The sequence below is a fragment of the Passer montanus genome, unplaced genomic scaffold, assembly GCF_014805655.1.
Source record: "Passer montanus isolate IOZ18808 unplaced genomic scaffold, ASM1480565v1 scaffold219, whole genome shotgun sequence".
Lineage (NCBI taxonomy): Eukaryota > Metazoa > Chordata > Aves > Passeriformes > Passeridae > Passer > Passer montanus.
In genome coordinates, this window is record NW_024366803.1 from 266,340 (window position 1) to 293,895 (window position 27,556).

The 27,556-nt window shown below is 37.0% G+C and overlaps 1 protein-coding gene across 1 annotated transcript in view; it reads left to right on the top strand.

The window, feature by feature from the left end:
- AGPAT5 (1-acylglycerol-3-phosphate O-acyltransferase 5) overlaps positions 1-27,556 on the top strand; it is a 56,358-nt gene that overhangs the window by 13,992 nt on the left and 14,810 nt on the right. The window contains exons 2-6 of the mRNA XM_039709588.1: positions 1,035-1,104; positions 1,312-1,427; positions 6,626-6,715; positions 13,812-13,902; positions 22,956-23,117. Of these exons, the coding sequence (XP_039565522.1) occupies positions 1,035-1,104; positions 1,312-1,427; positions 6,626-6,715; positions 13,812-13,902; positions 22,956-23,117 (529 nt within the window). The remainder of the gene's footprint in view (positions 1-1,034; positions 1,105-1,311; positions 1,428-6,625; positions 6,716-13,811; positions 13,903-22,955; positions 23,118-27,556) is intronic.

Genomic DNA, 27,556 nt, shown 5'->3' on the forward strand with positions numbered 1-27,556 from the left:
GTTCTTCCTGATGAAAGTCCAGTATTGCCCAGGCTAGGGAAGTGATGAAAATAAGTGGATAAACCTTCCATATAGCACTTGGCTTTTTTGGTAAATGGAATAATTTCAAAGTAGCATGTATGTATGATACAGCCAACTTCTAGAGACAAGGAGTATGTCCATTTGCAAAGAATGGTGAAAGCCTACCTAGAATGTACTGGTTAGAAAAACTATGCTTTATTAAGTTATGAAAATGTTTATTAAAGGTAATTGAACAGCTGGATTGGTTCTTCAGTTCAGAATTAAAATTATTTTCGAATATAAAATGAGGAATTTATTAATTTAATGAATCCATCTTAAAAGGGTGACCAAGATTCTAGCATCAGCATCTTGTTTTGTAGTCATGCTCTCAGAAGGTTATTTCTCTAGTAGACCAGTACCTTTCAGGGGGGAGACACTACAAGGTTGAAGTGCATCTTTAATGTAGCAGAGGAAAAAACATATAAAAAACCCTGCTATTTGGAAGCCATAGACTAATTTAAAGGCACCTCTTAACCTCATGCTTTTCTTTTTTTTCACTCTTGATGGTTAAAATAATGGCAAATGGTTGAGATTTTATTCTTGATCTAATCCAGGAAAAGTTACCATTTTAGTTTGAATGACAGCAGGTGTCTGGCTAAAGCATGTCTTATTCATTAGATGTATAAATTAAATGGTGATTTTGTACATGTCTGTGATTCTTCATTAACTTCAATTATATTAATGTATGGAGCTTGTGGCTGAAGGTCACATTCCATGGATCCAGTTCTGGGGCTATGGCACAAGAACAGAATAAGTTTCTTAAGGCATCATTAATTAATATTTGCAGCTTTGTTGATAAGACAGTTGTCTGTGTGGTGGGTACTGATGTAGTGATAGGGTGTTTGTCTGGTAATGATGCTAACTTGCTGACAGTTTTCTTAGTAAAAAGCCTATTCTGCATTGGATCTCATCACTGCCTAATGCAATGAAAATAAATTATAAAGTAATACTGCATATTTTTTAATTTTTTTTAGGTAATTATCTACGGGGATTTGCCAAAAAATAAAGAAAATGTAATATATTTATCAAATCATCAGTGTACAGGTTTGTATTTTTTTTGCTTAACACTTTTATAGATTTAAAAAAACCTGCTTGTCTGTTTGCTGTCTCTTTCCAGGCTTGTCCTAACAAGCAAGAACTTCTAGTTCAGACACCTTTAATGACATTTATACATACAACATGTACTTTTTGTTTCATCAGTGGCAATTAAGGGGTAATTTAGCTGATTGCTTTGGGCTTTTGTCGTTGCAGTTGATTGGATTATTGCGGACATGCTGGCGATCAGGCAGAACGCGCTCGGGCACGTCCGCTATGTCTTGAAGGATGGCTTAAAATGGCTTCCACTGTACGGGTGGTACTTTTCACAGGTGAGCCACTTCACTCTTTCCTTCTGTTTGTGAGTCTAACTCGTAAGATGTATTTTCCCCCTTTTCCACGCATGCTGTGAAGATGTAGTTCTGAGCTTGCATTCAATTATTTGAACATGACATCCACTGGTTTCACTTTGTGTAGTTAGATGTGTATCTTAGTTGAGAGACAGTTACTAAAGATTCACTTTTCTAAATGAATACCTATAATAGAATTAAAACTGTGGAGTCTATTAGGAGTATTTCAGAATATTCTAAATATTTCAGAATGTTCTAAACATGTTCTAAATAATTTCAGAATATTCTAAATATTTCAGAATGTTCTAAAACTTTGTTCTTTTTACAGTCTAAAACTCCAGTTTGTAGTCTTGCTCTCAGAAGGTTAGCAGAAGGTGTAAACAGACTCTTTTTGCTGTGTATCGTGCTACAAATTGGGAGTAAATTTGCATTACTGTTTGATGTACTTCTTTGTTTTTCAGTTATTTAGGTTTTAGCACAATACAGAAGAGAAAAAATGGATCTTAGTGTAGTGTGGAGGAAAGGCAGATCCTGCCTCCATGAAAATGTTGATGGTTATTTTGGACTTCAGTTAGGCGAAAACATGAGTCTAACAGTATTCCCACCTTTTTCTTTCTCCTCTTTCTGCATAATATTCCTTTTGTTCCTTCTGGTCTGACAGCTTAACCTGATGTGACTCAGTTTTATGCAATTACTGAGAAACAGTGGGCCGTGGTCACTGAGCAGCCAATGTGCTGAGTAGATATGATATTCAGTCTGAAATGGTGGAGAGCAGTGTAGATGGCTTACTTCCCTAAAATCCTCTGTGAATTTGTCGTGTCTGTTCTTTGCTTTTCTGAAAGCAGAACTATTTCTATGTGAAACAAGATAAAATGTAGAGGTGGATGGTTTTGGAAGCACTGGCCTTTTTCTAGGTGAGCAGAAATGGCTTCATGGTACTTATCTCAGGGTTTAGATGGGTGCTTAGTTATTAGAATAGAAATGGGTGGAGTTTTGGGTAGTGGTTCCAAAGTCTTATTCAATAAGACTTCTCTCCTTTGTCTTTTCTGTGTGATCTCTGAATATTAGTCTACTTTCTGTCCCTCACTCCATTGTCCAGGCAAAAAAATTAAGGGGAAAAAACGCAACCAGAACAACAACAACAAAAAAACCTCAACCAAAAAAAAACCCAAAACCCCACACGCTTAGGAAAATACTTCTAATAGAATTAGATAGTTTGCTTGAGTTGACTGTCAGCCCTGTCCAAGAGGGCAAGAAGGTGGAGAACATTCAGAAAAATATTATGCTGGGTATGATTGGAACTGTATATTAATTTGTAAAGGAGTGTATGAAGAGTAGGCAACTACAGGTGTATTTTCAAATAGGAGGATTTACTCTTTCCCTCATCTTTGCAGCACATCCAATGTCTTCAGCTGGATGGTTGAAAATCTTTGTTTTCTTTTAGATAAGCACTTTAGTGAGTAGGCTGTAGATCTAGGCTGGAGTATGTGATTGCCATTGTTTCTGCTAAAATTGGTATGTTTAGAGAAGTATATGCTGCAGAGAAAAGGAGAAAACTGTTCACAATTTCTTTTATTGGTAGATCTGCTGTCCCTGTCCCCTAAATAACTGTCAAACTGTCAGACCCTGTCATGGCTCACTAAGGGTATGCATAAGGAGAAAATGGAATTCTCAGTTGTCTAATGCTTGCCTTTAATGATTCTCTACATTTTTTGTCCACCAAAGTGACTGATCTGCTGCATGGAAATATTTTGTCCTTTGTCCTTGCCTTTAGTCATTACAGTGGTGGTGATTTAAGTCTGCTTTAATTAAAATACAAACAGGATATATATTCCATCCACTGTCACTAGATTTCCAGAAATTATTGTTTTCAAGATTTTGGAAAATTACTTTTGCTATGTGGAATATCCGGTGCTCAGTTTCCTGAGCTGTATATTGACTGTTAAAAGGAGGTTCCTGTGGAAATTAATCTGAATGTCACCTACATTTTTAATCAAAACAGGTATATATATTAAATAAAATCTATTCAGATTTGGATTCCTCAAAAAATAAAACTTCTGCAAGATTTAGTGGGGGGGTGATTATATATAGTTTAATATATATATTTAAATCAGTGACACAATTGATAGGCAGTGGTGATGCATATACAGCTAAATGACTGAGACGGGATGCAGAAGGCCTGCAGTGCAAGCTAATAGGTATTTTTATTGTTTTTATCACACCAAACAGTGCAAAAACATAAAACACTTCCTGCCCTTCCTGTTGATGTTCTGTCAGTGATGTCACTTACACTCCACTAAAAGTTTCCAGAGCCACATAATTACGCCATGCTTACGGAATTCATATTCCCTTCCTCAGGTAAACATCCTGTTTGGAAATAAACGTGGTCTGGATGTCCAGGAGAGCAAAATTCAGGCACAAAGGAAGTATATTTGTAAACACAATCCATTGTTGACTGAAAGAGGGGCTTTTAAAGTACAGCGGAAAAAAATTATAACCTTAAAAACAGTACTTCCAGAAACCTGTTTTGAAGAGTGTTCATATATTTGATCTCTTACTGAACAGGAAATGCAATACAAGTTGGGGAATTTGAGCTATATACAATCACATAACTAGCATTCTTTTTTGAGGCAGCTATCTAATAGCAAGGAAAGAAAAGAAACACTTAAATTAACCTATTATATTCCAAGTCTGATTTATTAAGTAGAACCGTTTTCTTTTCCTAAAACTGACTTTATTATTTTTGGGTGGTTCTGAAATATTTTTTTGCCCCTATCATTTGCTACATTCATCCCATCACTCCTATTTGCTTAACAATTCATTCCTATTTATCTTATGTCTCTGATGAGGCTGGGATGTAATTTTGAAAAGTATTTTTGATACCCCACAGTTAGCTTGACTTTCTAACATAGAGAGTATGTCTTTATCTTTTCTGTTATTAGCATTAGCTTGTGCACCCCTTTGGCTATTCCTAAGTTTAGCCACATATCCTACCTCTCTTTAGCTTTGTACCCCTGAGCCATGGGGACCTGCCATAGTGGTGGAGTTGGAGTGAATGCAGTGAACACTGATCTTGTGATACTTTGTCTGTTCTTATGTTACATGACTCTGTGCTCATTTACTTGAGAAGTGCAAATCTATTTCTGAGCATTAAAATGTCTGACATGCAACACCAGATCTATCTTTGGTGTCATGGTGTGTGTCCCTGACCAAAAAGTCCAATAGTAACTTCGTTTGTCCAAGTTGACAAATCAAACAAGGAAAAGTTGGTTCGGTATTTTTCCAGTTTACTGCAGCTGATTAGTAATTTGATGGTAAGGGAATGCCTCGATTCTAGGTTTCACTCATTTATCAAAGCCTGACCTAGGTGAGCTCACAGAGAATGATGACCTGCCCATTACATGGAAGTCTTATATAGTAGATGAATTTTTTCTCCTACCAAACTGAGTTTGCCCTTCCTGGAAGGGGTGGTTGTGTTGGGTGTCAGAATACAGCTGTACTTAAGTCTGCTTAAGACTTCTGTTTCCCTTTAATAGTGTCAGGTCTTGAAAACGGTTTTATATGTGGAGTGTGGAGATAACATGAGGCTCTCTGTTTGCTACACAGCTGAAGAAACGTTTTTCTGTTCATGCTGCTTTCTGTCTGAAACTGTTAAACTGCTTGTGGTATGGTCCCAACACCATGCCACAGCCAAGCTCAGTGAGCTGGGGGATTCTGTTCATGGTTTTGGTCCCCTGCCAGTCACAGCAGCAGAGCTGAGTGTTAGAGTTGGCTACTTCACCTTGGGAGTGAACCACAGATGATAAAGTTAAGACAGAATATTTAGTATGCAGTTAATGCATCATTGGCTTTCTGTTCCCTTTCACTGCAGTATTTGAAGAACAACTCAAAAGTCACGTCAAACACCACTAGCTAAGCAGCTATCTCTCCACATTATGAAAAGCAAATGCTGAAAACACTTTGCATGACCACCTCTTCTGCCTGCCTCCTCCTAACCCCTCAAATTTTATTTCAGTCCATTCCAGGGATACAACTCTGCAAACAGCCACCACCCCTGTTTCGATGATGTACTGTATCTTTCCATGAGATCAGGTGTTTGAATGAGGCTCAGCTCTTAGTAGTTTTAATCTTTCTGTCACCTTTCTGTTAAGAGCATGCAAAACCATAAATGAACAGAAGTTGTCTGAAAATCCTAATACCAATTGTCAAGGTGAACAGAAAAGAGTGTTACCAAGTTATGGAATCAGTCAGAAAACCCATGAAAACAATGTACCTCAAACCTGTTGTATGTACCTTAAATTCTGTTATTTGGAAGCTAATCATGTTTTTTCCAGACTTCATTGTATCAGTAGTTCAGCTGGTGCATGTTTGTTTACATGCTCTTTCTCTGTAGATAAAACAACGTGGTGGAAGAGGGAAATGATAGGGCAAATTTCTCTTTGTGTGTACTTTTACTGAAGTTTTGTGATAAATTGTGTGCAACAAGTTATAAAATGAATCTCTTCCAGGACATAGTTTTACTTTTTATAATAATTTTCAGTAAAAATACTTCTATAGAATTCTTTGCTTTGTGAAGATTTTGGTTTACTTATTCAAATATTATCTTGTTATATGACTTCATTAAAAGTCTGCTTCTCTAGTAAAGTGCATGGAGGTTAAGTGCACTAGTTACTTTTGTGCTATTGATAAACTTTGTAGGTAGAAGTATGATACTTGCATTCCCAGTATTTGCATTAGTTACTATTTAAGAGAGGGCACCTAGAATTGAAAGCATTGACCTGTAAGTACTTGCATGTGAGTAACTTCAGTTCTGTGATTTTCCCCTGATACACAAATGAAGCTGTATGTCAGTGTTGCCAAGAATAAATACCTTGGGGTCACTTCTAATGCCATCTTCTAGTTAATTACTTAGCACCTTTAAACAAGACTCTTCAAGTGTCTTATGCATTGTGGGGGGTTTATATCTGATTTTTATTTAAACAGATTTTGTGAGCTAAAGTACATACACATGTAAAATTAGTTTCACATGTTTTTGCGATCGGAGAAAAAAGTCTTGTAGGCAGTTTGCAGCGTGAGTCATAAAGGTGACTTGTCATTGTCTCTTGTTTGTTCTTCTGTCAGCTGTTCTACATTAAACTACTTAAATATTTAATGCTTTTCCTTTTTTTTCTCTCTGATAGCATGGAGGAGTCTATGTAAAAAGAAGTGCCAAATTCAATGAGAAAGAAATGAGAGAGAAGTTGCGGGCCCAGATGAAAGCTGAGACTCCAGTAAGCTTATACCTTCCTTCTCATTTCTTTGACTTTTTTAATGGCAAAGGCTTGTTGGAGAAAAGAGCCATGCCCGATATCCACAAACTGCTAAGATGGTAATCATGGATTTGTTTTCTTTCTGTGTTTTTACAGTTACTTTCTGTGATTAGAGTGATACCTCTAAACCGAGGAAAGTTTGACTGGTTCTTTATGAGTGACAGCAGCTTTGTGGTCCTCTCTGTAGAGGACAAGGGAGATCTGGACTTAGAACGTGAACTACAGTACCTTCCTTGAGAAACCTCTATTTCAAAAGAGAAACCCTGTGTTTCAAACAACATTTTGACTACTGTGGGCTTGTCAGAGACTGATACACTCAACTTCTAAAAGTCAAGAACCTTTCCTACCAAATGTTAATTAGTCATCACAATAATCAATCATTTTTAATGGCAATGACATGTTAGAATTAAATAACTTTGTCTGCTATGCCTGGAGGAGGGAAAAAAACCCAAAACAAACTCTTGATAATTTTCTATTTGAAGAATGACTGTTACTGCCAAGTGACTTTTCTCATGACTCCCTGTATGGTTTGTGGCTCAGTGGTTAGAATCACTGTGCTTTGCTTCCATTACTTGCTGTGCATTAGATTTTTTTCTTCCTTTTTGGCCAAGCTAAAAGAAAACAACTAAGCAAGCCTTGATATAGAACAGTTAAACTTCTATTTTATTTAAAATTGTGATATTAGGACTTAGACTCCCCATATTGTCAAAACTTTTATATCCTGAGACTTGGGTAAAAAGAGTTCATGGGTTGTTTTGACATTCATAATAGTATTTCTTTTTCTCATTTGGAGATGGTGAGTTTATGTTTGTACATATGTCTCTGTTGAAAAAGGGAATTGACCTTGTGCTTACTGTGGGGCTCTAAAGGAGTAAAGTGTCCCTATTTCAGACAGTGCTCAAACTCATTTTGTCTTCAGTTAAGATTTAGCATTATTTTTTTAAGTTGTAATTAAGAAAAGAAAGTTCCAATTGTTAGCATATAAGTTAGGCCAGAAATACATTACAATAACTAAACAGTATCTAATCAATTATGTCCATGGAGAAGATGGTCATGTTCAGTGGTGGGAACCTGCACCCTCCCTCCTTACCAGGGTCCTGGGATGTAAAGAGGTTGTGTTGCCTCATTATTTGCCACATGTCAGTGGTAAAGATTCTACTTGCTGTAAAACTTGGGGTGTAATGGAATAAGCAAAGACTGCTTGCAGGATGTATGAAACATACTTGTAGTCATCCCCCAAAGCAATTCTTCCTCCTGCTGAGTGCTGGTTAAATTCATTTTAGTTAGTCTGTATGAAATAAACCAGCAAGGTGTTTTCCTGCATAGGCCCATGGCTTTCTTGCTAGCTAAAAAGACAGGTTCTGCTTGAGTCTGGTTTTCCTGGCTGCAGAAAATCCCTCTGCACCCCCTAAAAAGCAGGGGTTTGTTGTTATTACAAGGTCTACATTGTGGTAAGAGTCTTAATTCATAGTTTGTGTTGAATTAATATCCTTTAGAAAAATGTGCATTTTTCTTTTAATACAGTCTTGGGGAGATGTGCCTAGAAACTCTTCTGATTATGTCCTTGGAAACCTGCAAATGCCTTGCTGCAGTGTGTCATTTTAGTGCAGCTGGAATGTAAGGAGAGGTTTAAGCACAAAGCTTTTCTTTAAAGACAAGAACTGATGTGGTTCTGCTTTCCATGTGGTTAGTAAGTGAAATAAATCCAGAAGTTTCTGTCTGTGGAGAGTCTCTGCTCCAGAAGTCTCTGTTTGTTATTTCTTCTCCCTCCTGAGTTGTGTGTAGATTGAAAACCTATACCTAACCTATCAAAGCTAATGCCTAATAAATATGGGACCACTTGTGTACGCTTGTTTTTTGCTGCTGTTTAGCTCTCTGGGAGTTTGGTGCTGTTGGAATGAGCACAGAGCCTGGAGGTGGATACCAGGCAGTTGTTGCCATTTGCCTCATATTATCAGGTGTTGCAGTATAGAAGAGAAATTAGTGCTGCAGAAATTAATTGTTTAAAATCTCTCAGTCAAACATATAGGGAGTGACACTTAAATTTACAAAACCAAAGTTGTTAAAAGCCTGTTTACTGAGGCAGATGTTTGCATCTGTAGGGGTAAAAGACACAGACCATTGAGCTGTCATTTGAGGGAAGACTAAACTTCTTATAGCCCACTTTATCTGAGAATTTAAATGTAGATGTTCTTAAGTGGCCTTTAACCTACAGTTACTACTGTTGAGGAGAACATGATAACCTGTGTCCTTACTGCATTATTCATGCAGTTTTGAAACTTAGCATGACATTTACAAGCAACCATATTGCTTTTAAAATGAAGACATTTTGATCAAGTATGCCCTGAACTCATCAGCTTCATGCAAAAATAACTAATCTATGACTCTGAAATTTTCATGTGCTGTATGGTACAGCTCAGGGTGGACTTTCCTCACTTTAGTGGGCAGCTGGTGTAGCTTAGTCATTCTGTGTGTACGTGGTGGAGTTCTTTCTTTAATGTAGTGCTAGAGATGAGCTGGCCTTTCAGCTGCTCAGGAAAGATTTATATACCAATAAAAAAGAGATGGAGGGGAATCTGTGTTAAGGGTCACGTTGTTATTTACAGTTTCTCTCCACATACAATTAAAACAAAAGAATCCAAGTGATTAATGTTCAGTCTGTCTGGAGCCATCCCTTTTCCCATTAAGAAATTGAAGATGTGTAAGAAGACAGAACCATTCTTCTGTTTTCCTTAACATAGCAAACTTTACTGCTTCACTGTGGACCTTTTTTTTGGTTGATTTTTTGTTTTGTTTTGTTTGGGTTTTTTTTTTTGTTTTGTTTTGGTTTGGTTTTGGTTTTTTTTGTAAAAGTACGACAAGTAAATTTGAGTTAAAACTGACAGGCAAAATAAGGCTGCCTCTTGGCCTCTTGTGTGCACAGTATAACTTGATCAGTGCTGTGATATGCCTCCTTTTATGTAGACAACAGTGGACTGCATGATTCTCCTTGCTCACCTTGTCTTATGACTTTCATCCACCTGTCTGCTCCAAACACTCCTTTTCCTGCCCTCCGGTCTGCAGCTGGTTCACCACCTCTTCCCAGATGCAGCACAACAGTGTCAGACAGGCACAAAGCTGATAGCAGATGAAACACTGTTGCACCTGTGTTTTCTTAGTGGGGATCTTGAACTAATGTATTTTCTTAGTTAGTTCTGAAGTCACTTTGCTTTTCAAACTCTCATTGAATTATATGCTTAAATGGTGCATTATTAGGCCTTTTGTTGATAAAATTCACTCAAGATGTGATTTGGTTTAAAATTCCAGAAAATTTGACTGATTGCTAACAAATTGCAATCACATGTCTTGTTGTGAGAGCAGAGACTGTCACAGTGTTTAGAACACTTTTGTGTTAATGTCGTTTTAATGTAAGCCATCGATGAATGTAAGCCAAATGAATGGGTATCCAGCTGTTACTTGATGTGCTTAAACTACTTGATTTATAAAGAAAGTTAACTCTTCTGAACAGCAAACTATTCAATTTGATGACTGAAAATGTCACTTCTATTTTTTTTTATCATGCATCCAGTGTAGGGAATCTGCATTCTGAGATGTGGGATTTAACCCTGTGCAACCAATATTTAGCTGATTACTATGTGTTTTGGTTTTGTCATTCATTCAGTCATATGAAGAAATGCTAATCAAAGAATAAAAACAGAGGTTACAGACACATTAATACAACTGCTATGAGGCTTAAAGTAATAATTTTGTGATACAGTTACTAATTTGCAAATTCCTGACAATTGTAAATCACGGATGTCCTTGCCTGCTTTTCCCACATCAGCTTTTGTATTTTGTTCCAGTTATACCAGATAGGCTTTCTCATACCACATGCTTTTCAGTTACTGATCTGAGTGGTAATGTTTCTGATCCAACTCACTAGAAGGATACTTTCTAGGCAGTGGTCTAAATGCATGCAGATATGAATCTGTCTAACTGTCAGGATACAATAGCAATAATCATAATAATATTAAAATCAAGCGAGTGCATTGTGTAAGACAATTTTGAATTTCATCAATTAAAATATTTGTTTTCCCTTTTTCACATGAGAACAGCACAGTAAATGCAAGACACCTTTAGTCAGTAGTATACCACTTCTTTGTGCCCTATGTTCTTATACAGAGTAGCATTGACTCACTCCAGGACTTTCTCCAAAGCCCTTGGCCACCTTTTCTTGCTGTATGTTTATGGTTCTTCTGTATTCCAGGGACTTGTGTATTGCTTTGCTTTTCCCTGCTCTCCCCACACCTCAGTTTGTGGCAGTCTGATCTGTCTCAGGGACTCCCTCAGCTGCCCTATCCCCTCTCTGGAAGCACAACCCCACAGCTTAGTGCCATTGCTGTTTCTGTTTGCCTGTGAGACCTTGACAGTGCTGGGGAAATGAAGCATTGCTGTTAGAATGCACTTACCATCTTCCATTCATTTCATTTGTGGGCTGTGGCAAGTGCACTGACATTGCACTGGGGACTCTTCAGGTAGCCTCTGATTGGCAAAATGCAAAAGACTTGCATCTTTTTTGATGTTCTGGCCCAGCAAGAATCAGTAGGTTTCTACTAAATGAATCCTGATCCACTCCTTGAAGCTTTCAAATGGATGAGAGATACCAAGTTTATTGACACCCACCTGTTCCACAGAAGGAATGAAAGTACCACATACCTGAGCATAGGGACCTATTACTTGGGTTAGAATTGGTGTCTCAATGAATCAGGGACTGTGGTAATCCAAAACTGTCTGTGCTGTTTTGAACATGAGCACTGTATTTTGCAGCAATAAAGTGTGTAACTTTTATGTAGCTAATTGCCCTAATTGAAAAGTCTGTATTAAAAACAGTCTAAACTGCAGCTAGTGTTTCTAGGCAATTAAAATATTTCTACAAGTTCTTATTCCAAGTTCAGGGGAGCTTATTTAGTTATTAAAATCTTAGAGATTTGTAGTTCTTAGAGTCTTTGGAAGTAGTGCTTAAGGATTTAACTTCTGCTGCCCATGGTGGGAGAAAAGCCAGTCGTACAAGTTGTTCTGGCACTGGCAGGATATCTTTGTCTTGTGCAGGACTGTATGTGAGTATAAGTAGGTCATCTATTTACATTCATGAATTCTACTGTTAAAACAGTCCTAATGAGCTATATAGTAGGTTATTTTATGCTGAATTTAAAGCAAAGGCCACTTCTCTGTCTTGTTGGTGTGCTTTCAACTCAGAGATATTCAGATTCTGGTCAAAAAACCTGTTTGGCTGCTTGTGTTGTAGAGGTTTACTAATAAGTAAAATACAATTTCAGTCCCTGGTTTGTGTTATGCACATAGGACTGGAGTAAGTAGATATTGTTCCCTGTTGTGCAGCCAGCTTTTGGGGGTGATTATCTGCTTTGAAGACCAGTAACAATGTTGCCTGCTTGTAAGTGCTGAGCTGTGTACCAGGAATGATATTCCTGTTCTGTATGCTTCACTTCCTTTGCTCTATGACCAGTTACAGTGGCTGTATTACAATTTAGAGCTCAGCAATGCAGTCTTTAATGGAAGTGGGTGAAACTGGAACAGCCCATCTTGAATTGCCATTTGAAGCATCCAGATTACAAGTTTTGCACATAAGCACATATATGAAAAGAAAGAAAAATTTTCTTTTTTTTTTCCCTGTCAGGTTCTAGGCTATGTACTCAGCTCTCCTTTTTCTTGATCTCCAGCAGGCTTCTCTGGTTGGCACATTTCCTAGATTTCTTCCCACCTCTGCATTTTAGTGCATCTTTCAACCTTCCTCACTGTGGGGTGATTCTGGAGAGGTCATTTGCTGGGGCCTGTCTTTTGGCATTCAGCCCTTTTTGTAGCTGTTCCACAATCATAAGTGCAAGTACCAGCACACTCTAATGTTCTGACAGCCAGAAGCACAAGGTTGCATTCCTAGGTGCCTCTTTTTGAGTTTTTGTTTAACTTTGCATCTTAATGTGATGTGCACTCCCAATTATCAAAGTCTCTGTCTAATCACTGATAATATTCCTTGGACAGTTTTGTAAATCCATTATCTTACTGTCTTTCAAATGTTTCTTGAGACTGCTTTCTGTGAAGTTAATAAATTAAGTATTTACTGTAGGCATTTTACTATGAATGTGTTATGTTCAACTCCATAGCAATTATCATTTGTGACCATAATTTCTTCTGCAGATGAGCATCCAATATGGAATTTTCACTGTTTAAGTGATGTTTTGCATCAGCTTTGTTTGTAGGGGATTATGCATCACACACACACACACAAAACACCCAAAACCCCTCTGTTCTGTTTCAAAAGAAAATGGAAAAATGTCAAATTTTACTCCTCCTATTTGGGTACACGACTTTATAGTCAGATATGCAGATACTCAGGCAACCTTTACCTGTGTAGTGATTTGAGAGCCCATAGATTTGGTGCTGAACAGGCAAACAAATTAATTTACTTGGGAAATCTAACCTTGCAGACACGCATGCTTAAAGGAATGTGACTTTAAAGTTCAAATTACGCTAAACTATGAGTTTGAGTTCCTAATATTTTTAATGTCCAATACAGTGAGAGACATAAAAGGCACTTAAGATCTATCATCATTTCAATTAATAGTATTTCTAATAATGAATGAATTATTGTATATTTCAGTATAAGGAAAGACTAGAGGCAAGATCACTATTAAAAAAAAAATAAGATCACTTTGTGATTTATTTGTCAGTCTTTTCAAAATCTCTTAAAACTGATACTCTTGTTGATATCAGCTGCTCCTGAGTTGCTGACTTCTGTTCACACATGCTGTCTCCCTAAATCACGTGGATTGTATTCTATGGTGTATTTTCAAAGGAAATTATTATGAACGTTGAACAGTAAGTTTCTTAGAGCTAAGGAATTTTAGCTCAAGTATTCTGATTTTCTTTTGATCCTTGCAATAGTCAATGGTATGAGCTAAATGCAATATGGACCTATGAAATGTTGATAATTTCTGTAAAAGCAGTCAGTTTACATTCATTAAAAGAACTTGTCTGTTTTGCTTCTTTTTAAATTCCACAGATGTATTTAGTGATTTTTCCAGAGGGGACTCGTTACAATCCAGAAATACCAAAAGTCATTGCGGATAGTCAATCATTTGCTGAAAAGGAAGGTAAGCAAAAAAAATATTGGAAGAATTCTTTTGTTACTGTGCTAACATATTCTATATAAAATTGTTACATAATATGAAGACCATCTCACCTTAACTGGATTTTGAAACCTGCATGATTGGTGTTTTAAGTTTAGAACAGTATAAACTACTGTTTTGCTTACAGAGTGAGATTAAAGTAGTATATAATAGTAGTATATAATATACAGACATTTCATGCATTTTACAATGTACAATAGTAACAATACTCCAGAAGGCTCACTGAAGTTTCTACTTGTGTAGAAGGTATGCTGTGTATTTACTTATTTTCTTGCTCCTTAAGGTTGTAGGAATTGCCTACACTGAATCAGGGCACTGGTCCATCTAACTTGATATTGTAGCTCCAATTACAGTTGTTAGTCAATATAAAGAACATTTTGCATAGAGCTTGTTGTGCCTTAAAAGAAAGACTCTTCCATCATTTCACTTTTAATTAGTGTTAGTACTCCTATGGCATTTTGGCTTTTTTCCTCTCTCACCTTCCAGTCTCACTGTTCCTTGGTTGAACTTTATTCTGGAGTTGCTTTGATTATTGGCATTTTCTCTAACACAGATGGAATTACTTCATCTTCAGAAAGGCTTGCAGAGAATCCAAGAGTCGCAAGATTTTTTATATTTTCTCATATCATATCATATGCACATAACCTTTAAATCCAACAGTTCAGTGAACGTTTCCTGATTTTGTTTTTTCCTGTTGACCAAAAGTGAAATAATTCACTCTAAAAGTAAACAAAGAATAACAAATAGGTCTGGTAAATTCATCTCTGTGACACACTGAAATGAATTCACAAGTCTGTGAATCAGCTTGTTGATATAATCAAGCTATTAAGTATTGTTAGCTCCTGTCCAAAAGGATATATGGCTTTCTTCTCCTTGGGAAGAATGGAATTTGTTTGCGTGTATGAGCAGGAGAGCTGAAGTCATAATGTATTTGTTCATCGCTTCAGTTTCCTGTCGGAAATGAAAGTCAAATGTTTCATTTAGGTTTGTGGTTCTTTGAGAGTTCAGAGGGAGAGGGCTGTTTGATAGGGTTTTTTTTCCTCAACTTCTTTTTCAGGGAAAAGGTTCTCATTGTTTAACTATTATTTTATTTCACCTTTTAATTATATTTCTGCAGTCTGCAGTAAAACACTGCTTTTGTGCTTTCAGAGCACCTTTTGTTTCTTCTACTGGTTTTCTCTCCAGTAGTGGTCTGTTTTTATTTTGCAACAATTACTCCTTTTAAAAACTCTCACAGCAAATAATTATTAAACAAGAATTATCTCCAATTCTGTTGCAGAATCCTCTTGATCTCCTCCTCCCCACTGCTTCTGCCCCGCTTTTTAGCAGGGCCCCAGGAGAGCACACACTGCTTCCCGTCCTCCCCACTGCCTCTGTCCCGCTTTTTAGGTGGGGAGGATGGGAAGCAGTGTGTGCTCTCCTGGGGCCCTGCTCACCTGCATGTCCACACAGATACAGATGCTCACGGGAGCTGGAGCATCCCTCGTGCAAGTGTGTTGAGAAGCAGGGGCTGACACTGAGAGCAGAACCAGGCTGTTCTGAAGGCTGAGCCTCGAGCACGTTCCAGTCCAGGGCACATCCCAGTATGCCGGGTGCTGTGGGGATGGGGAGCTCCACGTGGCTGCTGGTAGGATGCAATTCCAGCTCCCCAGGGTCCCACCCTGCTGCTGGGCAGTGCTGCTGGCTCTGGCTTATGGCTTGCCCTCAGCAACCCTGGTGTCCCCATGGTGCAGACTGGGTGCTGGGGCTGCAGCATGGGAGCCACGGCCACAGCCCCCCATGGCCACGGGAGATTTCTTACTTCCTACAGTTTCAGGAAGGGTAGTAACACACTGTAGTTCTGCCAGCCATCGGAGTGAGGAGGACATACTGCAACCTACAGTTTAAATAAAATTGCACTTCATTCTTTTTGCAGATATAATGAAGTTTAATAATTTAGCCCTGTCATCTTGTATATTTGTTACAGAGCATGGTAACTTCAGTGTGGGCCTTACTGACATGTAGGGGAATTTGTTTGCTTGGTTTTTACCTTGAAATGATTTCCCCCTACATTTTTGCTCAATTGTATGTTGAGAAAATACTGGAAGTGTAATATTGGGAAAAGTGGTTAAATTAAGAAGAGTTAAACTAGAAACCGATGTTAGAACCAGAGCTATAACCCCCAAAGATAACAAAGCTATTCCTAGAGCAAAGCATAACTCAATGTTTATGATGCTCTCTGAAATATTGGTTTTGACATTAGTGTGTGTGTATATGCAGAGAGGAAGTATAAAAAGGCTTTTGTGGGATTTTATTTTTACTGTCTGTGAGCTGCATCCTCTTCTAGAGAAGATTCATTGGTTTAGTCAGAATTCTTGGGCTGAACTTAATTACCTGCTCTTAGTGGGAACAGTTAATGAGCTGCATCTCATATCTTGATGTTCTTTTTAAGTTTTGCATAGAGGTACTGGCTCTTTACAGTTGGTCCTAGGACCAGTTCAACAAAAATAAATTTAAAATTAATTTAATAAAAAGCTGATATTGACATACAATGAAGTATTGTGCCATTTCAGCTATTATGTCTTCAGTCATTGATATGAGTATTTAAATAAATCTTAACTGCCTATGAACAGGATGGAAGGATATCAAGCAGCAGAAAATTTTAAGCTTTAAACCCTTGAAAGAGAGGCAACATTTAAAAATACCAATAATAATTCATGTTACAGTTTGTTTTGTCATAGAGCTTGAGTTCCACACAAAATCTCAATTTCTAACAAGAACAGATTGTTTTCTTCTTTATGAAACAAGCAATTCAAACACACAGGGTGGGTCCATTGTAAGTTCTATCCACTGAATTGAATTCAGTCAGAATTAGCAACAGAAAGTTGGTTACTTCCAGGAATACTGATTTTGTGGTGATGAACTGAGGATGTTGTCATCTAAGAGCAATGCTAGTACCTCCAAAAACTGAAGGATTGCTCACACCTTTTAGAAGTGGCAGAAGATTCCCCTCAGATCAGCTGCTTACCTGGGATAGAAGGTAACTTCAAAATATGTTTGTTTGATTGTACTGGGAAAGAAACTTGTTGACGTTTAAAAATGAAAGCAAAAGTCTCTAAAACTAAGTTTTTTGGTTATTTGTAGTAGGATGAATGTAGGAGTTTATCACAGAACAAGTTGAATTTTGTGAAGTTAAGAGAATTAATCCAGTATTTATATTTTTTGCCCAAAATAACAATATTTGCTGGCATTTTACAGCTACAACAAGCCACATAAGCCACGTTTTGCCAGAATATCAGATGTGTTAGGTTTTCTCATTTCTGGTGGAGACTTCCAAGCTAAGGGACGTGTGTGCCATGTAGCTGGATTTGAGCCTGATACACCTCATTGTCCTCTCCTGGCACAAAGTAGGTGCTTGGGTGAGATGACTCCAGGAATTGCTACCAGGATGGGCACTCCCTCCATGTTTCAGGATGGTTAGTGACTCCTGTGTTTCTAATGGTACATTCTGCATCATTCCCATAATGAAATATTTCTTCCTGTGCTCTCTCAAAGAACTAAGAGTATGATGGTATGGGTTTTGCCCCTTGTCTTCTAGCTTTTGCATTCTAATTTCCAGTCTTTAAGTATATAGTCATAGTTGAGTTTGCTTTTGTTTCCCATTGTGTGGAAGTAGTCAGCCAACACGGTTGCTGTTTTCAAAGTCTGATGCAGTCACTCAGGTTACATATTGGTGATACCTTTCAGACTCTGTTCCATGGGTTTAGGCATCTTAAAAGTGCAGAACTTCTTCCCCACTAGTCAGTGAACTTGAGTTGCTGAGTCCAGTCTTAATGTGTAGGTGCACTCATATTTTCATAGGGATTTCACTAAGTTGGTCATAATAATAGAAGTGGTAATTTTTATTGGATCTATTTAATTAAAACTGTAAATCTTTTAAGCTTTAATGAAATATTTCTTCCTCTGCTCTCTCAAAGAACTAAGAGTACGATGGTATGGGTTTTTCCCCTTGTCTTCTGAGCTTTTGCAGTCTAATTTCCAGTCTTTAAGTATATAGTCAGTAGTTGAGTTTGCTTTTGTCTTCCATTGTGTGGAAGTAGTCAGCCAACATGGTACATTCCCATAATGAAATATTTCTTCCTGTGCTCTCTCAAAGAACTAAGAGTATGATGGTATGGGTTTTGCCCCTTGTCTTCTAGCTTTTGCATTCTAATTTCCAGTCTTTAAGTATATAGTCAGTAGTTGAGTTTGCTTTTGTCTTCCATTGTGTGGAAGTAGTCAGCCAACATGGTTGCTGCCTTCAAAGTCTGATGCAGTCACTCAGGTTACATATTGGTGATACTTTTCAGGCTCTGTTCCATGGGTTTAGGCATCTTAAAAGTGCAGAACTTCTTCCCCACTAGTCAGTGAGCTTGAGTTGCTGAGTCCAGTCTTAATGTGTAGGTGCACTCATATTTTCATAGGGATTTCACTAAGTTGGTCATAATAATAGAAGTGGTAATTTTTATTGGATCTATTTAATTAAAACTGTAAATCTTTTAAGCTTGGATCTTTTTAATTATATTGGACTATAGAGAAAAATGTTTATAAACCCTGTAATACACATGATGGTTATTTTTTGTGCAAGCTTCTGGTATAAAATTTATTTCATTTGTATGTAGCCAAAATATCTATGTGTGAATTTCTTATCATTTTGTAATAGTCAGTCATAGAATCAAAGAATATGCTGTGTTGGTAGTTACCCATCAGGATCATTGGGTCTTAACTGTGGCCCTGCACAGAATACCCCAAACACCACAAATTTCTTTGGTTTAGTAGAATATTAATTTTATCAAAATGTTAACATATGGCATTTTAAAAATTTGAAAATAAATAGAAATGATCCAAAACCCTCCTACTCCTAATATTACTAACTCTGAAAAGTCAAAGCCAAAGGGATGAGAAGGTTCTTAAATTTAACTTGGCTTGTTGTTTTGTCTTCATTCAGCAAAAATCTTCCCTGGTGAAAGGCATTTTTGGAATTTTGTATTAATGTTCAATTTCTAACAAAGGTCATTTAATCAAGCAAACATTTAAGATATGCATTTATTATCTTCTTTGGTTTTATGCAGAAAAGTTGCTCATGTAAATATTTTTTAATGCTAGGCTTAGCTTGATAAATATGCTTTCTGCTAAGATGTTTGTGTATGCAGGATATGCTTATCTCAAAATTGTTCTACAGGTCATGTAAAAAGGAGGTGTTTCAATGGAGCGAATTCAAAATGTTTCCCTTCTAGATCTTGGCATTAGTTTTTGATTGTATTCTAAGGCAATTCAAAGTATTCAATATCCTTAAAAGTTATTTGGAATTGTCTCTAAAGAAAATAGTTTTTGGTGGTATTTATTCTACACTTTCATGAAAGCAGGCTTGGTCTAAAAGTGCTCAGTGAGATGTGGACAAAGAATATAGTTCTAAAAAAGAGTAAATTATGGACCTTGAGTAGCATTTGAGAGTATTTCCTTCATTAGAATGAAGGGTCTGTGTTATTAAAGGTTATCCTTAGGAAATTAAGATAGGAAAACAAGAAGCTACATTGTATTTCTGTAGATACCCATTGGAAGAAAGTGTACCAAGGTATGCTGTTTCCCTTGTCTTGCTGTGGGCTGGTTATGCTCTTCCTGTGGAGATTAGTTGCATTTCCTGTATACTTTAGTTCATGGTAACAGAAAATCAATTTTACTAGTGCATGCAGTTTTTTAATACTGCTATGAGCTGAGTCCTGTTTCTGTAAGTTGATGGAATACTAGCAAACAAATGGATGAGCTCTCCTACCATTTGTTATTTTTTAAGTCTAACTATGGACTCTGGTTTCAATATGTAAAGCTTTGAATCACTGGAGGCATTCCAGAAAGCTGGTGGGAACTCAAGAGTTGGGTGAGTACTTGGGACACTGCACGTAACTGCAGAGCTTTCTGTCTAATATCTTCGCTGCACACACATTCACATGAAAAAGAAAGATCTAATTGGTCTTGAAATCAATTCATTGGTTTTCACCCTGCTTTCTTTCAGTTTTTGTGTACTTGAAAGTTGAGTTTCAAGTAGATGCTTTCATGGGGAGGGGAGAGAGGTGTGAAGACCTCAAACTAATCCTGAGCTGAGAATTTTTACTGTTTTCTTTTTAAAATGTGGTGTGTACACATCAGGGGTAGAAAGATAACAAAATCCATCTCTGAAAATATGGATGGTTGCCTGTACTGCCTGTACTGAACAGCTCTTTGAGTTTCTGGTCTGGATGAAGAGAAGAGGATGGCAGTCTTCTACACAGACTTGTACTTAGCTACTATTATATGTTACTTCGCCCTGATGAAGTTAGAGAAATGATGTTTTGTTTAGTGTCTTTTTGTTATTTTTTGTTTATATGAAAAATTCAGTTCTATAGATGTAAATTATTTAGGTCTCTGTACTTGCCAAAGTAATTATTTTATTTCATTCCGTTTTCTTCAGATTTTCTCAAGTAATTATGCATTTTACAATAATGTAGTAAATGGATGATATTTGAAGTATCACTGCTCATCATATTTCTTCAGATTTTCTTTTTTTTCTAATGTCTATAATTCAAAAGTTAGAAGAGCAAAGCTATGGCTTTTTAAGGTAGAACATTACAATATTAGTAGTATCTAGTTCATTTTCTTTGGCATTTAAAATAAAATCTCATGACCTTAAATACTTTGACAGAGGGTCCTAACTGTATTGCACAACATTAAAAACAGTTTAAGCACAGTGTGTTTTGTGAATTGGATGCAGGCATCTTGCCAAGGTAACTCTGCTGTAACTACTTGGATTTAAATTCTATTATGTTGATTTTAGCATAGATCATAAGTAATTGCAAGAATATGTAGTAATGTTTTTATAAAACAGATTCTTTAAAAGGATGTGCTGAACTGATGTTGCTGCATGCTTATCATGCACTGTAGTCTTTCTGAATAATGGATTCTGGACTTTATTGATTTAGATACATATTCATATTGTACTTAAGCTCTCAAGAGCTCACTGATAGCATGTGGAATACGAGTGGCTTATTCTACATTTTCACTTCATAGATTGTCACTGACCATCTTCATCACCAGAACTGGCCATGGATTAAAAAAAAATAGCAGTTAATAGTCATAGATACCTAACTTAATAATTTTTCTAGATGATTCAATTCTCACAGTTTTCCTTTTTTCTTCCTCACAGTAATATTTGGTAATGGGGAAGATGAGTTGGGCAGGAGAGGAATGCCAGTGTTTTTAGAATATGTTTGGGAATTTGGCTCAACAAGAGTTGTGTTGAGTGTCATGTCCACACTAATATCATTGCTGACACAGCACAAGAATATTCAGTGCTTCATTTACAGAGTAAACATTTTGAAACATAACATAATTAGCTGTTTGATGTAACAGTTCACAAGCTAAGAAAACACTACCACTATGTTATGCTTCAAAATATTTACATGATCCATGTAACATTTTGCATAGTCAGTTATCACTATTGCCGGTAAGGCATGGAACAATGGCTTCAGAAGGAGCACTGATAAACAGCCTTTTATCTTTGCATTCAGACAAGGAGATTCTTAGCAAATATTAAAAAATCAAGATAGTGATTTATATTGAAATATTCAACTCTTAAGAATTTTAGAATTATATAGAAACAAGCATTATCTTACAATGTTCACTAGATATTTTCATGATGTTAGATCAAAGAATGTTTTACACAGCAAGGGAGTTCAGCACAAAGTCAGAACATAATATAGAATGTTTTGAATTGATTTAGCAAACAGAAAGGTATCAAAAGCAATAGCACTTTGGTTTAGAAAAATTTCCTGTTCACCCACCAGGAACCAGTAGATTCACCAATGGATGGTTCTTTAAAAATTGACTGAAGAGTAAGCCACTGAAAAATAGGCTAGAAATTAAAAGCCACAATTTTATTCTGATACTTCTCTTTGAGAAAGATACACATAGAAAAATAGTGAAAAATTTTACATAGCATGCTTTTTTTTTTCTAGAAGCCCTTTCAAGTAAATGTGGAAGAGTTGTGTTCAGGTCAAGAAAAGGTTTTGAGTTTGGGCATATTTGTTTGCCTGTTTTAATTTTGAAAGTCCTTGTATATTAAAATTCTGGAAAGAGAACCAGGTTTATACTTTTGAGCTCAATATGTTCTTATTCTCTTGTGTCCAGTATGTTCATACTTAATGTTCTTAAGTATGCTTTAAGTGAAAGTAGTCAACTGAAGTAAAAAGAGATATGAAATACTGTTGTTAAGATGTGTGGTGTGATGTTAAACCTGATATTCTTGTGTTCTTAACATACCAATCGCTGTGTCTTGGCCTGGAAAAGTTAAAAGTTGATTTCTGTCATAAGAGTTTGTCAGTAGCCAAGTCAATTGTAAGAGGTGGCAGGGAAGCACAGAAGATTTCCTCCTTGGTTTTGGTTCTCAGTGCTGTATTTTTCTGCCACTGCTGCTAAGTTTTTTGCTGGGATAGTGAGTAGGTTAGGATTCAGTATGTTCACTAAATTGGTTTGTCCTTGGGAAGTAAAATGCTGAATGAGCATTAGGTGTGCTTAAAATTCTCTGTGATTATCTGTTTAATCTGTTTCTGATACAGAATTTCAGGAGGTGATGCTGTGTGTTCAGTATTTCTCAGATAATGTGCTCTTTTTTTAACCTCATTTGGACACACATAAACAGTAACGAGAAGTGCTGTTTCATCACTCATGAGCTACCTTAAAACCATCATTTCTTCTAGTCAGGAGTTGTAAAAAAGGCCCTCTTACTGAGCAGCCTTCCTATTGTTATTGTCCTTTAGGATTTCTATTTCATCTTCTGCATGTGTTCAGTAGAGCATAAGCAGTGAGTACACATGGCACACTCTCAACTGGGAATTGAGATTGAAAATAAACCTCTTGTGATTTTGAATGGAGATGCTGACATTCCTTGGTGTGATGTTCCTTTTGTGAAAGAAGTCTAGTTCACTTTCAAACACTGTAGTTATTTTTTTTACTTTTTTCCCCTCTAGGACTTGCTATATTGAAGCATGTGCTGACTCCACGGGTGAAGGCAACTCATGTAGCCATTGACTCAATGAAAGACTATCTGGATGCAGTGTACGATGTGACTGTGGCTTATGAAGGTACTGTGGACCACAAAGGGCAAAGAAAACTGGCACCATCTATGACAGGTGAGTTGAGGCCTATGAGACATGATGGAGCTGTATGCTTGTTTAGATACAGAACCAATTTCATTGAAATTTCATTGAACCATTTGTATTGAAATGCTCTGAAGATAATCTCCACAGCAGTTCAGGCATCCTACAGCTCCCTGATAGGGCATTGTTTTAGTCACTGGACTTTTACAGGAGTTACCTGGGACACTCCTGCCCTCTGCTTCCCTATTAAATACAAGTGCTCTTTGCAGTCAAAGGGAACTTGGAGACACAGGTAGCAGATTCCATTTACTTTCATGTTTCTTCTAGCCCTGGGATTTGGCATCATCTTAAATTCTCTCTCTTCCTCTGCTACATATGTGTACATGTACATCTAATTGCTGAAGTGCACATATTTTAAGGGTAAAATGCATAGCAGTAGTATTCTACTGACAATTTTTCAAATTGCTACACACAGGCAGTAATCCTACAAACATTCAACAGCATTTTATGCAAGTGGGCTTGCCTCAGTTCTTTAAACTACCTACAGGACCTTAAGAAAATGAGATTGGTTTTACATTCCTTGCATATTCTAACCAGAAAATATGTTCTGAAGTTTCTGCACTTGCTTTAGTACTTTAGTACTTGAGTACCTACAGGACCTTAAGAAAATCAGATTGGTTTTACATTCCTTGCATATTCTAACCAGAAAATATGTTCTGAAGTTTCTGCTGGGGAAAACTCAGGGACACAGAGCTTCAGGGTTTGCTGTTTATTATGCTTGGTGGTGGACTGATAATTTATTGTTAAGTAGATATTTTGCCTGCACTGTTACTGGAGTGCCAGATATCATCTTTCTTTCCACTTGTAGTTGCTGTGTTACTCAGCTGTATCTGTGCCTGACTGTCTGTTGCTGGTTGGCTCAAAGTGGCACTTTTGAGTCTTATGCACTACCAATACCAAGTGGGAAAAAACAGCTACAGTAGTTCCACAGAGCTTTCCAGAGCTTTGGGTGAGGGATCAGTGTAGACTGAGGGACATGCAGGGAACTTACCTAACTCTCTGCTCCTCAGCTCACCCAGTGTCACTGGGACTTGTTCCTTCTGCTGCTAAAAATAGTTTGTAGTGCAGCTGTTTCCATGTCACTTCATTAGCAGGTGTAACTCCTTGTGTCACATGCACTGCTTCCCAGGTGCTAGTTGATTAGAAGTTCTGCAGTTGTCTATTTTTACATTTTCACCCTGTTTAAAATTCTTCTGGATAGGTGAGAAACAAAACTGTCAACACAGGGTATTAATTCAACATTCGTATTGTACTGTAATGTCTTAGGATGGTTTTGTTTTATGTGCATCTTGTTTCTAATGGACATTTTTAATGTCAAAAGTTCTTATTATTTACAATTATTTTATTTTTTTTGTTAATGCCTTCTGACCCTTTCATAGTACCTTTGGAGACTGAGCAGCCTCCTTCTTGTCCCATCACCCAACCCTAAGACCCTCTTCAAAACAAATAGGATTGTTTCTCCTTCCCTGCAGCATATCTTGTTTCACAGCTTAATTACTAGGCAGTTTCAGCCATTCTCATGCTGAACTTCTCACTGCCTAATGGTTAATTAAAACTATTAAAATGTCATTACCTAATGATAAGATGGCAAATGTTCAAATTCCTTACAAGACCTCTTCACCTATTGAGCCTTATGGTTTGCATGAAGCATGATATAATTATGGAAGGGGAACCAACAAGTTGGATTTCCCTGTTGGCTTTTTTTTTGTGTTGGTGTCAGGCAGGAATCAGATGCTTTGGGTGGCCACTCCACATCCAGCCTTTTGGAGCCTCCATGGCAGCAGTCCAGGCATATCTTTCAGCCAGGCTTGCTGTTAGGGTTGGGGTAATCACTGGCTCGGCCTTGGGGTAAAAATGAGGCAATAATACAGAATGAAGTGCAGCCAACCAGTTGTTACTCCTTACAGAGCAGATAAATGATATATCCATCATAGATCAACATCACATTCCATGCTATTGTGGCAGTAACATTTATTACGTTTAATATAAATTATGTAGATTAAGAACACTTTATGAATTGCAGTGTGGAGCATAACAATTATATTATTAATATAATAATATTATTATTAATATAAATTATGTAGATTAAGAACACTTTATGAATTGCAGTGTGGAGCATAGTTGTCATTCTTTTAGGCTTTCCAGACACAAAGTGACAGACAAACAATTTCTGTTGTAAGAGATCAAGCTCATTTCACCATTTGCTATGCAGAAGTCCAGCAACTGGTCTGTCAGGAATATAACAAGAAATTATTTAAGCATACTTGTGCATGAGACATTTTTTAGCATTATTTCTCTTTCACAGTGCTAAATTGACGTATGCACACATGAAAAGGACATCTTATTTCATATGAACATTTCATATTTGTGTCAGGGCTGGTTGAGAGTTTTGTTTTTCATTCTCATCGGAATAAAATGGCAGTGCAATCCTGGTAATTTTTAAAAGATAAGGTTGACATGTCTTTTTCAATCCAGCAACACTGATGGAAATTTATTGCATGGAAAACAAACTTCTGATAAACACAACTTTACTTGAGGACTTTATTTCCCATACTATGACATTTCCCATGTGAATGAAATCTGAATTCCACACAGATACAGTGTTTCTTGAAATGCATTTTGCTTTCAGTTCCATATATCTCAATTCCTCAGAAGAGGCTGTGCCATTTTAGGAAAAACCCATACTTACCTGGAACATCATCAACTCTTGGCTATTGTCTTCAGAAGTAAACAAAATGGATTAAAAAGAACATTTTAGTGACTGTGAGGAGTACTAGCACACTTTGTCTGAGAAACAGCAAAATCTGAATGGGAAAAAAATTCTGAAGAAAAGGTGAATTGCTTTGTAAATTTTGTAGTATGCAACTTTTAGTCTAAGTAGACTTTCTTAGAAAAATTCAATTTTTGAAAGTTTTTTTAAGTCCAGCAGACTTAAATATACTTTCACTTGCTCAAAAGGATTAAAACACAGCATAGTATACCTTTCACCGTAAGAAGAGTGAATGCTAGACATACCTGATATAATGTGGTACCATTTTAGAGCAGGCAAATTATTGTAGTATATACTTTCAAATGTCTTGAGCTTTTTGTCACTACTTATGCATGTTAATGTTTTTTTGGCACTTTTTAGTGGAAAGTGTGTTTTAGAAGACATCAGATTTGATTAGTCTTCAACAGTGACTAAAATTAGATTAGCTTTACACAGGGATATTAGGGATATTGCTTTCTGCTGTTGCTTCACATCCAGTTGTAACTGATGATGGATTTTTTTTTCCTACCATTTACTCATTCTCTTTATTACAAGTTTGGATCTTGGTACCTTTCCACTGGAAGTTTATCTGGCACATGGCAGCCTTTCCAAAGAATAGCAATTTCCCACAGGTTTCTCCCCTCTCTGTACTCCTGAAGATGTCTTGTCCAGATCATTAATGACAGAACATTGTGGTCTTGCCTGGGGAGGACCAGGCTGCTAGGCAGTATTTATTTGTGGTCATTAGGATAAGATGCTAATAATCATATGGGCACTGTGGCACAGCTGAAGGACATCTCAGCTACTGAAGTCTAAAAGAACTGTTTAGAAGGGAAAAGGAGGAAGTGAAACTTTTGAATTTGTTGATACTGTTTTCCTACACTGTCATCAAGTGAAAAGCAGATATAAGTTTGGGAAGAAAGGATGAGAATCTAGTTTTCCCCCCTTCTGAATAAACGAGCTTTGTCTGGTGTTAAAAGGCAGGTCTCGTGGGACGTGGGAACTGTTATCATTCTTGCACCTGAAAGAGCAGTATGTACACATCTACATCTTTATTATTCTGCCTGAAGGCTTTAGTATAACCAGATGGTATTTATCTGGCCATTGTAGATGAAAGAGTGTGTGAAATAGCAGCATGTGACAATGATAAACACTGAATAAAAATAGCAAGTATATATAGACTCTGTCTTAAAGAAGTCAGAGGAATTCTTGAGAGTTATTGACTCTGCTGTATATCAGTTCCAGAACAAACACTTTGAAAGCCTGTGTATGTGAACATTTCTGAAAATCTGTACATCACTTTGATCAGTATAATTTGAGGAGGTCAGACTGGCCTAACTTCCCTCGGGGAAAGTACACTTTTCCAAAAGCTTGCACTTTTGTTAGGACCCAGTTAGACAAGGACTATAGAAAATACAAGACTATAGAAAAGAAACTGGAGCAATAGAAAACAGTCTTTGTCTGGACTGTGGCCCAGATTTGTTCACATCCATTGTCTCTCAAGGTCCAAAGAAGGATAACAAGCACATGGTTACAGATGTAGCCATCAATAAAAGAATTTAAAAGCTAAATTATTAAGCTGATAAACATTAACAGAAGTATGAAACAGGCCAAAGAAGTTTTATAGTTATGAAATTACTAATAATCTCTTCAGATCTCTGCT